The sequence below is a fragment of the Blennius ocellaris genome, assembly GCF_963422515.1.
Source record: "Blennius ocellaris genome assembly, chromosome: 18".
Lineage (NCBI taxonomy): Eukaryota > Metazoa > Chordata > Actinopteri > Blenniiformes > Blenniidae > Blennius > Blennius ocellaris.
This window is the reverse complement of record NC_137667.1, coordinates 12,659,901-12,675,974: the sequence shown is the minus strand read 5'-3', so window position 1 is coordinate 12,675,974 and position 16,074 is coordinate 12,659,901. Positions and strand designations below refer to the sequence as shown.

Sequence of the window (16,074 nt, the reverse complement as noted above, 5' to 3'; positions counted from 1 at the left end):
AGAAAATAAATTGGCAAACATCTGGCTTGACTTTATCCCTGTTGAAATGATTGACTTGAATAAATGGATGGTGGATAAATGCTACCGTCAGCTGTAGTCCCTTTTACTGAAACCCATCATCTTTGGGGTTTAAAAGACATAACGAGCTACTTTGAATCAGTTAAGGTAGAGAAAGTAGACATTTGTGTTCAAATGTAGTGAACAAAATTAAAAAGTTGTCAGAAAAAGGAAAGAAAATATAGACACCTGAATAATCTCCTAGCATAAGCACAGTAGTAAACATTTGCCCCTGTGATCAGAAGTGAAGAACATAGCAAGCCAACACAGGTGTGTGTCTTTCTCTGCTTTATTTAAGATCGTTTTTGGTAAAAAATAAAAGCGAATTTGGCATACAGATACATTCACTTGTCACAGATAAATGTGTTTGAAATGTCAGTTCCACACTTTTATCGACACCTTTCTCTTAATGGCAGAGATCCTGTCGTGAAACTTATTCTCTTTGAGTCATAAGTATTCTATACAATAATAATTACAAATCAGAAAGAGAGAACTTCAAAACATAAAACCACCTTAAGGCCCAAAAAAATAAAATCTTTCCTAGATTGTGTTATAAAAAGAAAATTAGAACAAAAGCAGCTTAACTAGCATGCATGAACAACATTTGTCAATAAGCCTCGAGTACTTTGTAGGAGGAGAAGGGTTTAACAAAGTGGTAATCCAGGTTTCCACAGTGGGGACACTGCTGGACGTTGCTGTACTCGGAGAAATACTGCATCCCGACTCGAACATCCACCACTGGCTTGCCGCAGTGTTTACAGTTGAGACGAGCCTGAGGACACAGAACATGGGGGAGATCAGGGGTGTCAAACCTGCAGCCCACAAGACATTTCGATCCAGCACATTCCATCAAAACCCTACCGTTTTTAGTGCGTCCACAGAATGTGACATTACAAGATGAAGACCCAGAACTAAACGATGATGATGCTGCTGCAGCGAAAGCTCGCTTTGAGCTACTTTATTTAGAAAGGGAATTTGTGAGAACACGCATGTGGAAGGCTGCAGAAATTCAGGTTATCATATCTTAGGTCAATTTTCAACACTCAAGTACTTTCAGTATTTGTTCAGTCATGCTGGTCATGACATCGTTGAGTTGGAAATTGAACTATTAATCTGAAGATAATTCCAGTTGAAGGTTCAATTATATGTTATAGTTTTTACTAAATTTTCAATGGTTTTTTTGAAAAATCCTTCAAGAAGACTAAAGTAAAGGGGAACGTTCCCAAAAAATGTTTAAACTAAAGTTTCAGATTTCAGTACACTGTTATTTTACTGGTCACTGAATATGAATGCTGAAAAGAAAAAAAAACGGTTGTGCTCCTTGTTTTAACTAAATAGTAGCTCGATTACACCTGAGCAGGGCGATATCACGAGGTTAATGTGAAATGTATTAAAGGCTACTCAACAGCCAGGTTTGTTCTCTCTCCCAGTGGTGGATGATTCATTTTTCAGAGGAGGCCACATGAAAAACCACACCTACCGTGGAAAGCCGAGCCATAAAGTTGAACTCAGTTCGACTCCACATGATTTTGTAAATTATTAAATCACTTACCGGCCCTGCTCTGCTTTAGTCTTTTTGTGTGTTTAGTCATGTAATAGTAGCGTCAAATTGTGATCTTTGGCCCAAGAAATAACTACTTTGCTTCATTTTGCTATTTTACTATTGCAACAACACGTCATCAGTAGGGTACAACTAACCTGTCTCACGACAGTCTCAGTCGTACAAGCATCGTCCACATCACTTGATGTTTTGTGTTCAAAATTTTCAAAGGTCAACAGGACCTTCACGTGGGGAGATCACATGTCCTCTTTCTCTCTCTCTCTCTCTCTCTGGCATGTCAAGTTACTGTTCTCTTTTCTGTGTGTAGCGATCAGCGTCCCTACCTGGCAGCACGGCGAAGCAGCCAGTATATCGTATGTGTACATGGTGCCCAGCTGGTGCCAGCTCCCGTCCCAGCGTGACTTGCACTTGATGCAGACGATCTTGTGGACGCCCTCTAGACAATCCACACAGATGGCATAGAGGTGCATTAACCGACCTGTTAGATGACAAATGAGGACATTTTGCAATTACAAATATTTTCTTAAAAAGGTCGAAGGAGAAAAAATGTATTTATTTAACGCTGAAGGCAATGTAAAGTTTGGAATGACTCCATGTAGGCTATGTGCAGGAGTCGTGTTTAAATTCATAATGATTACTAATCGCAACTAATGAGATGCTAAAAATCCTAATTAAAATGTCCAACAGCGAGCGCAAAGGCCACAAAACTCGCAGATTCGAGCCCTATTCGCCATCTGTTATGACACCTTTCAGACACTCGTTGAGCTGCGTTTCTATTCAACTAAAACTGAATAGGGGAGAAATAAACTGAATAAATAATCCTTTCATAGTGATTCATATCAAGGACATGCATATCAAAGCTTGTGGGCCAGCAGATCAAAGCGGCTTCAAGCTGCCGCTGTGCTAATTCACATTCGTGTTGGTCTGTGCAGAAGCCAGAAGAAAACCTTTCATGTCTGTGTGCACAGTGTGGACCAGGCTTACGCACGGCTCAGTTCTTCCTTGCGGAGGGAAAGCCGACACGGTTTAAAATCTTTAAACTGCAAGCGAATGCACATTCAAACAACAAAATGTGTTTCGGAATTGTTTAAAAGGCTTTAAGATGAATATTTGTGTCTGAACCCTACACTTGACTGCACTCATTTGAGTTCAGTCAAAAAAAACAACTTGTTTAGAAAATGTTATGACTTATTTGGGTATAAGTGGTCAAATAGGACTGATTTTCCAAAATAATGGACTTAAAAGCCCTGATCAGATGACATGGGTTCAGTTTCTTATTTATACACACAAATGTCTTAAAATGTAAATAAATGTCCTCAATGATATCCAAGCTGTTTTAATGAGAGCCAAAGTTAATAATGTGAGCATGACAGAGTGTTTTGTTGCATTATATTAATAAATTATATTAATAAATGTTTCTCAATATCTGATTTCAACCCCTAAAACACTAACACTTACGTTACAAGCTCGCCACATGTCATTTTAGAGCAAATGTGTTCTGCTCTTTTCATAACAAACACAGATCCACAAACAAGTTTAAAGAGAGGAATCACATGTTTGTATTATATTATTCTGATTGTAACTTTAAAAAATAAGCACATGACTGAAGATGAGGCCAACAAATGAATCCAAGCTTGGAGCCAGACTTTGAACATGGCCCCTGATCTGAAATGAGTTAGTTACACCATTTTTATACAACTAAAAGTGATTTGTAAACCCTATAGATACTACACGTTTAAAGTGGGGTTGCTCAGTGAATCAGGTCTGACCTTGAAGGTGACAGGGAACATCGTATTCAATCTCCTCGTGGCGTGAGGGGCTGAGGAACAGCGTCCCGTCCACCAGTGGAAACTGTTCGAACACAGGCAGCGCCCGGTGGCACAGTGCACAGTTCACGACATTTCTCTGGCTCGCGCTTAGAGCGGACAGGATGAACCTACACAACAGCAAAGACGGATTAAAAACACTATGAAGAAAGGTTGAGGCAGATTTAGACGGCATGATCCTCTCAGGTATGGAAGAAGTGGAGGCACGTTATCTTTTCAAAATCAGAAAAACACACAAAAAAACCAACAATTATTTGATGTGTTGTATGAGCAGTCAAACTTTAATATATTTTGTTTATTCCCCTCTGTGGGAGACTTTAATTGTCATTAAAAAAAAAATTACAAATTTACTGATGAGTCACGGTGTTGACTGGCATTGGCATTGTATTTGTTTTTAAATCACTCCTACACAAACCATCATGCTGCTGCATCACCAGCAGAGGCAGTCCAGTGGAAGCAGGAACTGAACCTAAAAATTCAAACATTTCCAATGAGATGCAAACGCCTTATGAACTGTTGAGCAACTGATGGCAAGACCTGACTGCGGGGATTTTTACCACAGCTTTTCCAAGCATGCTAGCTTTATTATGAACGTTTACATCAGTTTAATTTGCACATAGAAACAAACTTATTACACAAAATAAAAAATAAAAAAACTACCTGCATCAATACAAATAGTCAGTTGCGTATCCTTTTTGCATTATACCAGCATGTTTGTTGTAGGTTGTAACAAGTCTGACATGTCTCCTGGGGAATCCCAGCCCTTCTTCTTTAGCAAACGTGTCAAGCTCATTGCTAAGAACATGTCGATCATGTAGTTTTGGCCAAATCATGCAACCCTATCATGAACTTACGATAATGCCAAGATATACAGTTTTCTGGTGATTACGTTTATTGTGACTTTCAATTCAACAAATTCCAACAATGGCATTTCCCAGGATTCTTACCTGCGTAGCTCTTCCCCCTGGCCTGCTTGGGCGTCGTCCTCCATGCGGACGTGGTAGGTGTTGAGTTTGTGGCGAGGGATGTGAGTGAGGAGCTCTGAGAGGTCCAGCCTCCTCAAGAACTGCACTGGGTGAGTGTGGGCACCGTCACCCAGGCTGCTGGATGTGAGGCGGTGGTGAAGTGGAAGGGCGAAAGACAGTTGCAGTGGGAGGACAGACCCAGGGTCGAGGTGGGGACCACCCGCCGGGCCACCGGAGGCTCCCAAGGAGCAGCCTCCGCCCCGGGCGAGAGCTCCCCCGACCAGCAGATGTTTCCTCTGCGGGTCCATGTGGACGGCCGATTTGAGGAACTCTCCCAGCTGACGGGAGCCCCGCAGAGCTGCTCCTCCTCCTGCTGCTGCTGCTGCTGCCGCGTTGAGGGCGGAGGTGGGGGAGAAGGTGAACCCGGAAGGAGGAGACTGTCCTGGGGAATCACATGGAGATTTCAGTGGGGGCCCCAGGGGAAAGGGCCCCCCCGATGTGTGTCCTCCTGCCGCTCCTCTTTCTGTAGAGTTCTGTCGATCCATTGATTGTCTGCGAGGTAACTCCTGACTGGAAGCCCTGTGAGCCAGTTTACCTCCCGTTGCTGCTGCTGCAGCTGCTGCTCCTGGTAGTTTGCTTTTCTTGGGCTCATCGAAGAACCCCTCTGCGGACCCCGCAGCCCCCGCACCAGACCCAGTCCGGCCCGCGCTCCTCTCTGACGGCTTCTTCTTGCGATCGTCATGCATGCGCTTCACCTGATACCAGTCGGTGTCCTTCTTCAGGTGACCCTGGCCACAGCGGCAGGAGCAGAACCTGAAGGCCAGGTCGTAGCCCTTCTTGGTCCACATGTTCTGCCGGCACTGCTTCTCGTTCCAGGACCGAGCGCGGCCGATGCAGTTGAACTGGACGAGGATGGAGCTCTCCCACTCGTAGAAACACTGCAGATGCATCCAGTTGCCATAAGGGCAGAGCTCGCTGTTGCAGAGCACCCGCTGGTAGTCGTCCTTCTCCAGGTCGATCTCACAGCCCAGGCTGCAGCCCAGAGGGGTGGCACACTGGACGTCTGAAAGAACGGAGGGGAAAGAGGGTGAGCCGGTCCAGTTTCACAGCTTCAAAATAAAAACACTATAAATCAAACACAAGTTAAATTTGACACATTTTAAATCAGCAGTTATTCTGTGTCTTACATTATAACAAATAGTGAACAAATGTATGTGTGTATATCAAATGACAAACAATTAGAATATATTATAATTTCTAGTTGCAAAATCAAGAACTGAAGGCTTCCGATAATAATACTCCTTAAACATGGATGTGAAAGTCACACTTTCATTTAACATTGCCTGAAAAGAGTCATTCTCAAACCATACAGTACTAATGAAATGGATTAATCAATAGTAATTTCAAAACAATCTTTGCAACAAAAGCAATAGGGCTGCTGCTATTATTCCAAAAATAACATTGTCGTCATAGTCCAAGAAATAGTCCAGGTGAATGACTTCTAATGACTTTATGTGGTAGAAAATCCAATCATATATCCAAACATTTCAATCTAAATATGCATACATGAAGAAAAGCTAAATTAGGGGACATTTCAGAAGTTGGGACTCTGCTGTTAATTTTTGCTTCATAAATTAGTATGTATTCATTTCAACTTCTGAATAAGAAAGTGAAGTGTAGAAAATGTGTTGCTTTTATTTAATTTTATGTTTTGTTAAACAGAGTATCTGTGTAGTTTGGGATTCTTGTTAGTCGTCTTTTAAAACTTCCTTAGTCTTCCGAAGACTTAGTATGTCTTCTTCTTAATCACCAAAAGCTCTAAGTTTCAATAATCTTTCTGAAAATCAACCAATGCGAAGAATACCTTCCTATTTCAAGCTTTATCGTATGAAGTATCTTTAAGCAGCTTGAAAGGGACAACTGTGCTTGTAAAGCAAGTTCCTGCCTCACAAACACCATAACGACAGATGAGGTGAAAATGTTAAAAGAATGATTTCAGTGTCCTCGTAGCATCTATTTATGAAATCAAGTAGGCCATCCAAGCCTGTGAGCAGCTCTATTCATGTCCTGCCAATTGTCAAGTCTGGATGTGACTCAAGTAACTGTGGACACACACGGCCTGGCTGAAGACTAGCTCATAATAATAATGCTGTGTGTGTGTGTGTGTGTGTGTGTGTGTGTGTGTGTGTGTGTGTGTGTGTGTGTGTGTGTGTGTGTGTGTGTGTGTGTGTGTGTGTGTGTGTGTGTGTGTGTGTGTGTGTGTGTGTGTGTGTGTGTGTGTGTGTGTGTGTGTGTGTGTGTGTGTGTGTGTGTGTGTGTGTGTGTGTGTGTGTGTGTGTGTTTCCTTTTTCCGGTACACTGTCAGCACTTTCTTCTCTCTTTTTTTCTTTGTAACTCAAGACAAGGTAGAGGGGAATATACCCCTCATCTGAGCCCTTATAGAACTTTGTATTTTGTCAGTATAGAGACAACTTATAAAGGTCTGGCAAATACGTGAAACGATACATTATATATTACTATGTACCTAAAAGAAAAAGAAAATGACATCATTCTGATGCAATGTCATTTAATTTCTTCATAATGGTATATAAAATGAAAATAATACACATGTTTACGAAAATATCTGTATTACTCTTATGGTGTTGATTTCAATCATCTTTTTTCAAGATAGAAGGACTATCATTCAGTCAAGCTATCCCATTTGAGAACCAGTAACAATTGAAATTTTTTCCCGATTTTTGCTTGAAATTGATTAAAATGTGTGGGTGACTTGCTGAAGGACTATTATGAATGTTAATACTGTTGAACTGAGCATTACTCATTAATAACTGGGATTATGTTGTTCCTAAATATAACCAGTAGATTAGTCAGAAATAATTAAGAAGTGGATTGTCCTCAATCAGAGTTAGTTTCGTCCATGTTTTGTCAGTTCTGGATGCCATGTTGCCCGGCCACATGAGTGTTCCTGCTATTTAAGTCTGTTTATGGGATGAAGTTGAACTTGAGTGCGCACACAAGCGGCGAGGTGTCAGTATTACTCTCGAGGAGGAGGAAGGCCAAAGCCAAACAACCGAGTGGACAAGGTGCGCGTCAGGAAACGGCAGCTGAGGCCTGCACGTCGGATCTATCCGCAGTGGATCATTAACGAAGACCTGAAGACCAGAAGAAACACGACATGCTGCCTACAGCACCTTTTATGGATACTTCTGGTAGTTTATTTTTATTCACTTACGGAGGCGTGATCCGGGTGTTTTTTTTTTAACGTCCCGAGAGAATTCCAGGACCCCAAACTTTAGTCATAAATGTGTCAATTTAAGAAAGATCTTCTAAACACTCACAACTAAAACGTACATACGCGTGATTGAATCCGGTTTATGAAACGGCAGCCGCGGTTGTCAACTTCGGCTAACCTACACTGATAATAATGTCAGTGGTTTTACGGCTGTTCAACAATCTCCGTGCACCAAAACAAAACCATAAAAACAATCGACAAATAGAGATTACAGTACAGTAGAGTTAAACCCCCTCGCTGCTTCACGTGCATGCAAAAATCACATGATTTTACACGAGGCCTTAAAAAAAATATGTCATGATCCACCATTGCACGCTATGATTGCCAATTTCTGCTTCTGATCGAAGTTTGGCGTGGGTTTGTGGGAGAGAAGAAGGAGGTGAGGTCTTGAGGTCCGCAGAGTGCAATTGCATGCATTTATGTCAGGGTTGCACAGTCAAGACAAACGGCTTCCTTTTGCAAGGAAGGCAGCATCCCCAAACTTCACTACTCCGTCTGCGGTGGTTTGCTGTCTTACCACTCGAGCGCTCGCTTCTGGGTGCAGCAGCCGCCGCCGCGGCCGCGCCTCCTGTTGCAGCTGCACAGGCTCCATTTTCCTGCTCATCTCCGCTACTGTTAGTGCGTTTGCTTTTCTTTCCCTTGTTGCTCTTCTGGTTGGGCATTTTACTGGATTCGGATGTCAGTGTTATTTTCGACCTCTATCAACGGCTCCTGTCAGCGCTGTCTGACATTTCTGTGGACTCCATTTCTGCAGCTGGACTCTTGGATGGGGGCTTTTGTTATCATTTTGCGGTGCTTTTCTCTCAGTGTGTGGCTGCCTCCGGTCTCTGCCTGGACGGCGGGCTGCGTTTCGTGCGGCAGGTAAAAGAAATAAGCAGCTATAACCTTTAAGAGCGAAGGCGTGCCCGTCTCTTGTTTTGATTCCTGCTCTGCTGTTTTCTTCCACCCCCTGACGTCACGAGACCCCGCCCCCCAGGTACTGCTTGTCAGCCTTGTGCTGCGTTCAAGTCCGTGGGAAAGCTCGGTTATTTCTAATACTTGACCCCTTCATCAACTTTCCCCCTCCCACGCGCACGCGCTTCATCTGGTTCAGAAAAACATACAAAAAGCTGGACCACGCTCCAAAAACTAACATTCACATTAATTTCATTTTAGTTCATTCAAATATCATGATATTAAATACAGTACATGTACAATATACATTTTCACAATGGCTGGATGTGTGAAAGGGTGGTTTTTAAAGGTTTTAGTAGGGGTGGCAGGTATGATGGAGGTAATTAGTGCTTGATAATAACCAAGGGCAATTTGGCTGTACCTTGGATGCCTCTGATTTAAATTGGTCATCATAACTCTGATGGTTTCTCCATCCATCCATCCATCCATCCTCCTAGGGACGTGGGGTGTAGGGAGAGACAATCCCCACTAACTATGGGCAAGGGCAGATACACCCTGGACAAGTCACCAGTCCATCACAGGGTAAACACAGAGACAGACAACCACACAGTCATATTCACAATTAGGGGGAATTTAGGGTAATCAAATCCTGACATTCATGTTTTTGGACCGTGGAAAGAAACCTGAGTGCCCGGAGGAAATGTGCACACACAGAGTGAATGTGCAAACTCCACATAAAGGCCCGACCAGTATTTGCACCCAGACCTGCTCCACAGTGAAGCTACTGATGGTTTCTATGTGTACAATTTCGCAGTCTTAGAAGTTCTATACTCGGCACACTGTTCTGCCCTGTTGGATTTCTCCTCTTGCAGGTTGCACAAATGACAGTAATTTGTTCTCAGATAGAGGTGTGGGAGAGATTTTAAAGTCAAAAAATTGGAAAAGATACATGCACATACAAGCACTTACATACAAACAATGTCCATTCTGTTGAGCTAGAACCTACAGATCTTTTTGATTTATTTTGTGTGAAATCACGTTTCACTGCACAACTTAAACCTCTGCTAAATCAAAAGTGAGATTTAAAAATATATGGTGACACCAGCTGTCATCCATTGATATGCAAGGACAATGAGGTCACGTGATGCTTATAAGCGTGGATACCAATAAAAAAACAATGGAGATGGTCATTCTGGATGCAAAAGTCTAATTGATCTTTGAGTCATATTCCACTGAACTCCGATTGGTTGGCAAGCATCAGGCATGTAGGCGGGAGGTATTGTGCCAAATAGCAACAGATAGTCATTATTGCTTTGAGTAATTAGAACAAAATCATTCATCCAAACAGGTTCAAGGCTTCAAGTGTAAATATTTTAATTCTCAAAGTGAAGTCTACAGTCACAGAAACTTCTCGTCTTCCAGGAATGTGTTATTGCCAATGCAAAAGACAGTAAGTATGCACTTGAACACATCAGGCAGACGCCCCACTAGTTCACAAAGTGGCTTGAGGTATTGGCATCGCTCTCGTCATTGGTCTCCTTTCGTCTCGCCAGATGTCATCTTGTGATCGTACATTTGTGTTTGAAAAAGTCACTCCAGAGCTACAGCAGGATATTGACGACAGTGATGCAAGCAGCATGGTATGTCCGCACTTGTTCTACTTTCAACTAAATCACCATCACGACATGCCACGTGGCCAGGTGTAAACTCCATCCAAATCATATGGTTCTCTTCTATTCATTGACGGTTTGATTCATTCACATCACTGATGCTGAATTGGAAATTAAAACAAGCAAAAATTCAAGTTAAACAACCAACACCTGAATGTGAACATGTTAGCGGGGTTGATACAACAGCAGTGAAATCAACAGTCTTTTGAAAAGCTGCAGACCAGGCTTAGTTCCACAAGGCCTCATAATGTGTGGGCGATAACAACACGAGGTCCAATCCAATGAGGAATATAGAAAATAATTAAATTACACACGTTGAGGTTATGCAAATCAGCACAGTAGGTGACATTACATTCGGGATGAAAAAAGGAAATACAGCGTTCGTCCATCTGCTGCAAAAAAGATGGTTTTCTTAACCAAATGGCACAAACACTTAGTATGGAGACTCAGAGATTCAAATCAATTGCACTAAAGAGATCTTTCACTTAACTGTGTTTTCCTTTATAATGTATATTTTTCAGTGATAACTTTGAGATTCTTATTTTTTCTCACAAAGACATCTTTAGTAATTAAAACAGGATGGAGCCAGGTACCTTGACGGATTATTCATTTTGTTTGAATGCACAAAAAACTTACAATTTACTCCTGTACTATGGCCTCTCCACACTGTATATTGTAGCTGAACGGCTCTGCACAAAGCTAACTTAAGAAATTCTGAAATTAACTCGTCATAGATTACTATGGCTTTTCCTTTTTTACGTTAACATTTTATCCTAATATTTCAAATGCTTTATCTGTGCTTGTACATAATTGTTTCTTGTATATAGATATGAATGTAATATTTGTATTCAATCATTTCATTTTTTTCCACTTTCAATAAACAAGCTCACTGTACATTTTAAATCCTCTTTTCAAGTTTTGACAAGACTTTGTCTTATCAGTCTACCAATCGCCTTGTGTGGCACTCTGACTGTTGCCAACCTGAATAAAAAAAGTTCCATTTAATTGCACTTTGATCAATTCTACTGATATAACCACGAGTTATTTTTAAAATAGCTATTCATGTTCATAGATTCATTTCAACAGCTTTGGGGCACCACATACAGTTGAAAGTGCTTCTCAAAAATATTTTGACATAATTAAACATCCAAAAGACGAGATAAGTGACGAGTTGTGTTATCGGTGGTTTTGCCTGATCAGCAAGTTTCACTGAACCTACAGAACATAACAAGCGGGCATTTAAAATGTACTAAAACTGTAAATGCACATTTTGTTCAACTAATTATAGCAACAGGACAATTAGACATATTTTGGTTGAGTTGATTTGGTCCTGAGCATTTTTACAAATTCATACTTTGCACATTTGGCACCAATCACCCTGTAATTAGACACTAATAAAAAAAATTAATTGCACAAGGAATACATTCGCCATCAAATATTTCTTATGAAAAGGCAATTTTTGGAGTTTGTTTATGAAAGACAATCATGACTACATATAACAAAATGGAATAAAAAGTACTCAAGCACTTTGCGATGAGTAGAAAAACAGCAAAATGCACTTAGTTTGTAATTGTAGTCAAGAGTTTCTTTGAAAAGGGCTCGTTATTAGATTTCCAAAAGCAGTATTCTTATTAAAAAGTCCACAGGAGGTAGTAGGAATAGTCTGTGTAAACAATAAACTGATCTGTTTGGTGATGCTGTTCGTGTACACACACATTGCCCTTCACCGCACAGCTGCATAGAGATTCTATGCAAAGATACTCAGGTTAAATGACTCAAGTAAAGAGATCTGAGTCAAACGGCCTCTTCCAAGTCTTAATGAAGGGTTTTGCTGAGTACAACATGAAGAGCTTCAGTTGAATTAACATCTTGTGCTCTGAGTTTTCACTCTCGACAGTGAAGCTGTACAGAGAGGCATCTTGAGATCGACTGAAATTTTGACCAAAAATTAAACAAACGCACAGTAATGTGTTGTACAAAACCTTACATTCCTGATTTCTGTGGTTAAAGTCCTATAGTGACAAGCAAACTGATGCCTGTGGTGGATAAAAGCACCTGAGGAGGAAAGAAACACCACTTCCAGACGTAATGTGAAAACTGAAACCCATGAAAACATGGTTTGGAATGAGAAACAGGATTAACAGATTACATGGCGATATGCAGAGCAATTGTGCGGGTAAAAGTCTAATATAGTTATTGCATTTCGGTTCCAATGCTGAGCCTTGTAAATGAAGGAAAACTGAGAACGGACGCTGGGCGTTGACGGCCTTGTGTGCAGAAGCTCTGGTTTCCAGGAGGACTGAGATCTGCCGACAGCGTCAGGCGTGAACGTCGCATCTCATTCCTGCAGCAGAGTGATGTCGACGTTGTCGTGGACGCCCTGCAGAAGCAGCTCGCCCTCGAAGCTGATCACATTCTTCTTCTTGGCTGCTTTCAGGGTTCCCACCAGAGCCTCGAAGATATTGGCGCAGCGGTCATCATTGAACAAGACCCCGAACTTCACAGTGGTTTGACCATCGGTATCTAGAAAATGAGGATTAAAAAATTGATTTAATATGGTAATGTTTCATCGCATTTTTATTTTGTTGTATTTTTTTAATAAAGTTGGTGATGAAGAACTTTGCAAAGAGATTTCTTCATTTACGAGCTAAGTCTTATTTGACAGCTTTTATCAACTGTAGAACTTTTATTTCAACATTTTTCTTTCATGCATCTATCAAAACTTTAGTTAAAACCACAAATAAATCAAAATTCTCAAGTCATCCCTCCAATCACAGTTGCTCCACACTCTGCTAAAAACATTACTTACCATATAATATAGACAGAACTTTTTTTTTTTTTTTTTTTTACTGGCACCAAACAATCTTAAAGAATATCAGTATCACAAGACAATGAGACTGCCCAACAAAAATACACAATGTTGCATTTAAAAATGGTTTTAATCCTTGATCAGCTTGTTTTGTTGCCTCACATGCTCACCTGGATTTTATAAAGGCTTATAGACAGTTTTGGAAACCTAAGACAATGTTTATTGCATCTTGTATAAATACAACAAACAGCTCTCACATTCTCATGTATACTGATTGTTTTGACATTGCTCCTTTTTGCTTTGTGGTAAAATTATAAATATTGTGTCTTGCATGTCCATCATGAGTTTCTCTGATTTGTCCATGTGGACTGAGTACTATGAAATGCACAAATGGAGCAAATCAAATCACAACTAGATGACTGAGGGTTTAAAAAATTAATTAATTTAAAAAAAATCTAAAATACAGTGTGAAGAGAAGGTAACATTGCAGTTTCCTTAAATAAATGACTACTGACAAAATCATTTTAAATGTTTCAGCTGGGGTTTTAAAGTGTGGGAGGGTGAGTCCCACCCCACAACTATTACTTTAATATGAAATATCTGATAACACTTTAAAAACTCTGTGTGTTTTGCACCGAAACTCATTTTATAATTGTGATTCATCTCTTGCTTTACCCTTCACCCATTTCCTTTATCACCATTATATATTTTGGAAAAAAATTAAAAAATAACGCCAGGAAAAGGCATCAAGCCCCCAGACCTTAAAATTGTAATTTCTGCCTAAATCTCTCTGGCGCCCCCAGTGGAGGGCACCACTACACCTTAAAAGTCAATATTTTGTTGGCAATAGTACAAAATTAGAGTTGGTGCTCTTTGCTTTGCAGCGAGCCTGAAGCAATGAGATTTACACAATTTCACTGGGAGGTGAAACACAGAGATTCAAATACGTTAGTGTGAACAGCAGGTTCCTCAAGTCCCAGACAAAACCTGTTTAATCTTGGGGACTTGGAAGGCAGATCAGTAGACTGGGAATACAGATGTGTCTCTGACATCCTTCCTGAACCATCCCCGTGCAGACAGCTGGTGCACGTCACAGGAACAAAGATTTACCAGCAGAACATTTCCTGAGTCAGCTTGCCTTCTTCCCATAGTGCATCCTGCCATTATGCTTTGAAAGATACTGACCACAGCAAGACCACAAATTCTCTGCAGGAGCTGCAGCTGACATTTCTTTGGAGATAATCTAACCCAACCATCACAATATCAACCTTATCAAACTCACTTAATCCTTACGCCTGTCCACCCACGAGCATATACGAGCAGTGTTCATAATGTGATGGGAGATGGATGAATGTGGAAAGTGAAACACATTAAAAATCAAAGTCTGGACTCACTTTTAGTGCCGAGTCGTTTAATCTCCTCCACTAGCAGTTTGATCTCATGTCCCACATTCATTGTTACTGAAAGGCAAAACACAATCAAGAGACAAAACACATTAATGCAAGAAGATACTAAAAAGTGTTTCATTTGTTCAATGTCTTATGTGTCTTATTGGTGTAACAATAGGGACGGTTTTGTTGGCACTTTCAAATATGATCCATTTTAGGAAGCAGTACAATGTTTTCTTATTTCAGCATACATTTCAACCCTATAGGACTAAAGATTATATCTGGTATAGTCTACGATTCTTCTTTTGCTTACACCTCAAAAGAAAAAGTGGTTGACAGTCACAAAACACATAACTAAGAAGTTGTGGTAACAATGAGGTGTTCGTTTTATGACCTTGATTTCTGAAATATTTTGATTTATACTTCGCACTCAAACTATCTTCTCTTTCGGAAAACAGAGAGGACGTCTATTTTCAGAACAGACACCCATTGCCTCAGATCGATAGATGTAATTCTAACTTTTAGGTCACGCAACACGCACTTAATGGTCAATTTAGGAATTTATTTTTAAAAAAAAATCTCTGACACGCTCAATCACGAGCAGGGCGGGTCGTCATCAATGCGGAAGTACAGATTAGCACCAGCAGCTAACAAGCTCTGAGCTCACATCCATCTCATAATATATTAATTTAAACGAGGTGCAGTCATAATTTGGTGGGGGATTATATCGACAGCTCGGCGGTACTTTGGGGTTTTTTGATTGTTGCAGGAAACAATCGTTTGAGCTGCGGATGTGAGCTCACCGGTAACGTTAGCCTACTGACACAGACGATACGTTGAGAGGAGTTGTTCAAACCGCTGGATTTACTTGATTTATGAGGGCAAACGGCCGAGTCAAAGTCAACACAAAACAACTTCAATACGATATTGAAACATACATCCTTACCTGGCTATTTACGGATCTTTTTAGCTTTGCAATGAGAGGATGTGAGACTTTCTAATCAATCCGCACCGGTGGCGAAACTTGCTCAGTTCAGGGACGGCTCGGAAATTGTTATTTTACTCGGGGAGTGGCACAGAACTTCAGAAATTTTACTAATTAAATGAATTAAAGTGGTCTGTCTTTGTAGAATCAGGAATCAGACATATTGTGTTCTATATAACAACAATTAATTCAACATACTCGAGGTGAAGATACAAGTGTTTTAGGAGCTTTTCCATCCAGATAGAAGTTTTCCTATAACATTGAAAGCGGCATCAGTGCTCGTCTGACTTCATGGTGACATGATGCTTCAGTTCAGGGAGCTCTGCCCCATATAGGGGCATATAAAAAGCATCGTAGAAGTGTTTCTGTGCTCCTCCCGCGAGAGGCTCACATATCCACTTGATCGTAGGGAGAAAAAAAAGCAATTTCCTATAAACATCGTTAGGAATGGGCATTAGTATAATTTTTATTCTTGACTTCATTGAATGTGATTGGATAAAAGAAAACTTACTGACTAAAAGAACCAACTCTAGTCTGCTCATTTCAAAATCTAGTTTTTAAATCTTCACTATTCAATTTTGGTGATCAGGTTCTAATTCTAAAATTGTCTTCATAACATTCAGAACT

The 16,074-nt window shown here is 40.7% G+C and overlaps 2 protein-coding genes across 2 annotated transcripts; both read right to left on the bottom strand.

The window, feature by feature from the left end:
* Positions 1-330: 330 nt before the first annotated feature.
* Positions 331-8,600, bottom strand: heca (hdc homolog, cell cycle regulator). Its single transcript, XM_080513619.1, has 5 exons — positions 8,219-8,600; positions 4,392-5,472; positions 3,388-3,554; positions 1,942-2,096; positions 331-829 (listed from the first exon to the last, which is right to left on the bottom strand). The coding sequence occupies exons 1-5, from the start codon at positions 8,361-8,363 to the stop codon at positions 665-667; spliced, it is 1,713 nt and encodes a 570-aa protein (XP_080369745.1). The 5' UTR covers positions 8,364-8,600; the 3' UTR covers positions 331-664.
* A 1,358-nt stretch (positions 8,601-9,958) lies between these two features.
* Positions 9,959-15,485, bottom strand: abracl (ABRA C-terminal like). Its single transcript, XM_080513846.1, has 3 exons — positions 15,409-15,485; positions 14,469-14,534; positions 9,959-12,788 (listed from the first exon to the last, which is right to left on the bottom strand). The coding sequence occupies exons 2-3, from the start codon at positions 14,527-14,529 to the stop codon at positions 12,604-12,606; spliced, it is 246 nt and encodes an 81-aa protein (XP_080369972.1). The 5' UTR covers positions 14,530-14,534; positions 15,409-15,485; the 3' UTR covers positions 9,959-12,603.
* Positions 15,486-16,074: the final 589 nt, after the last annotated feature.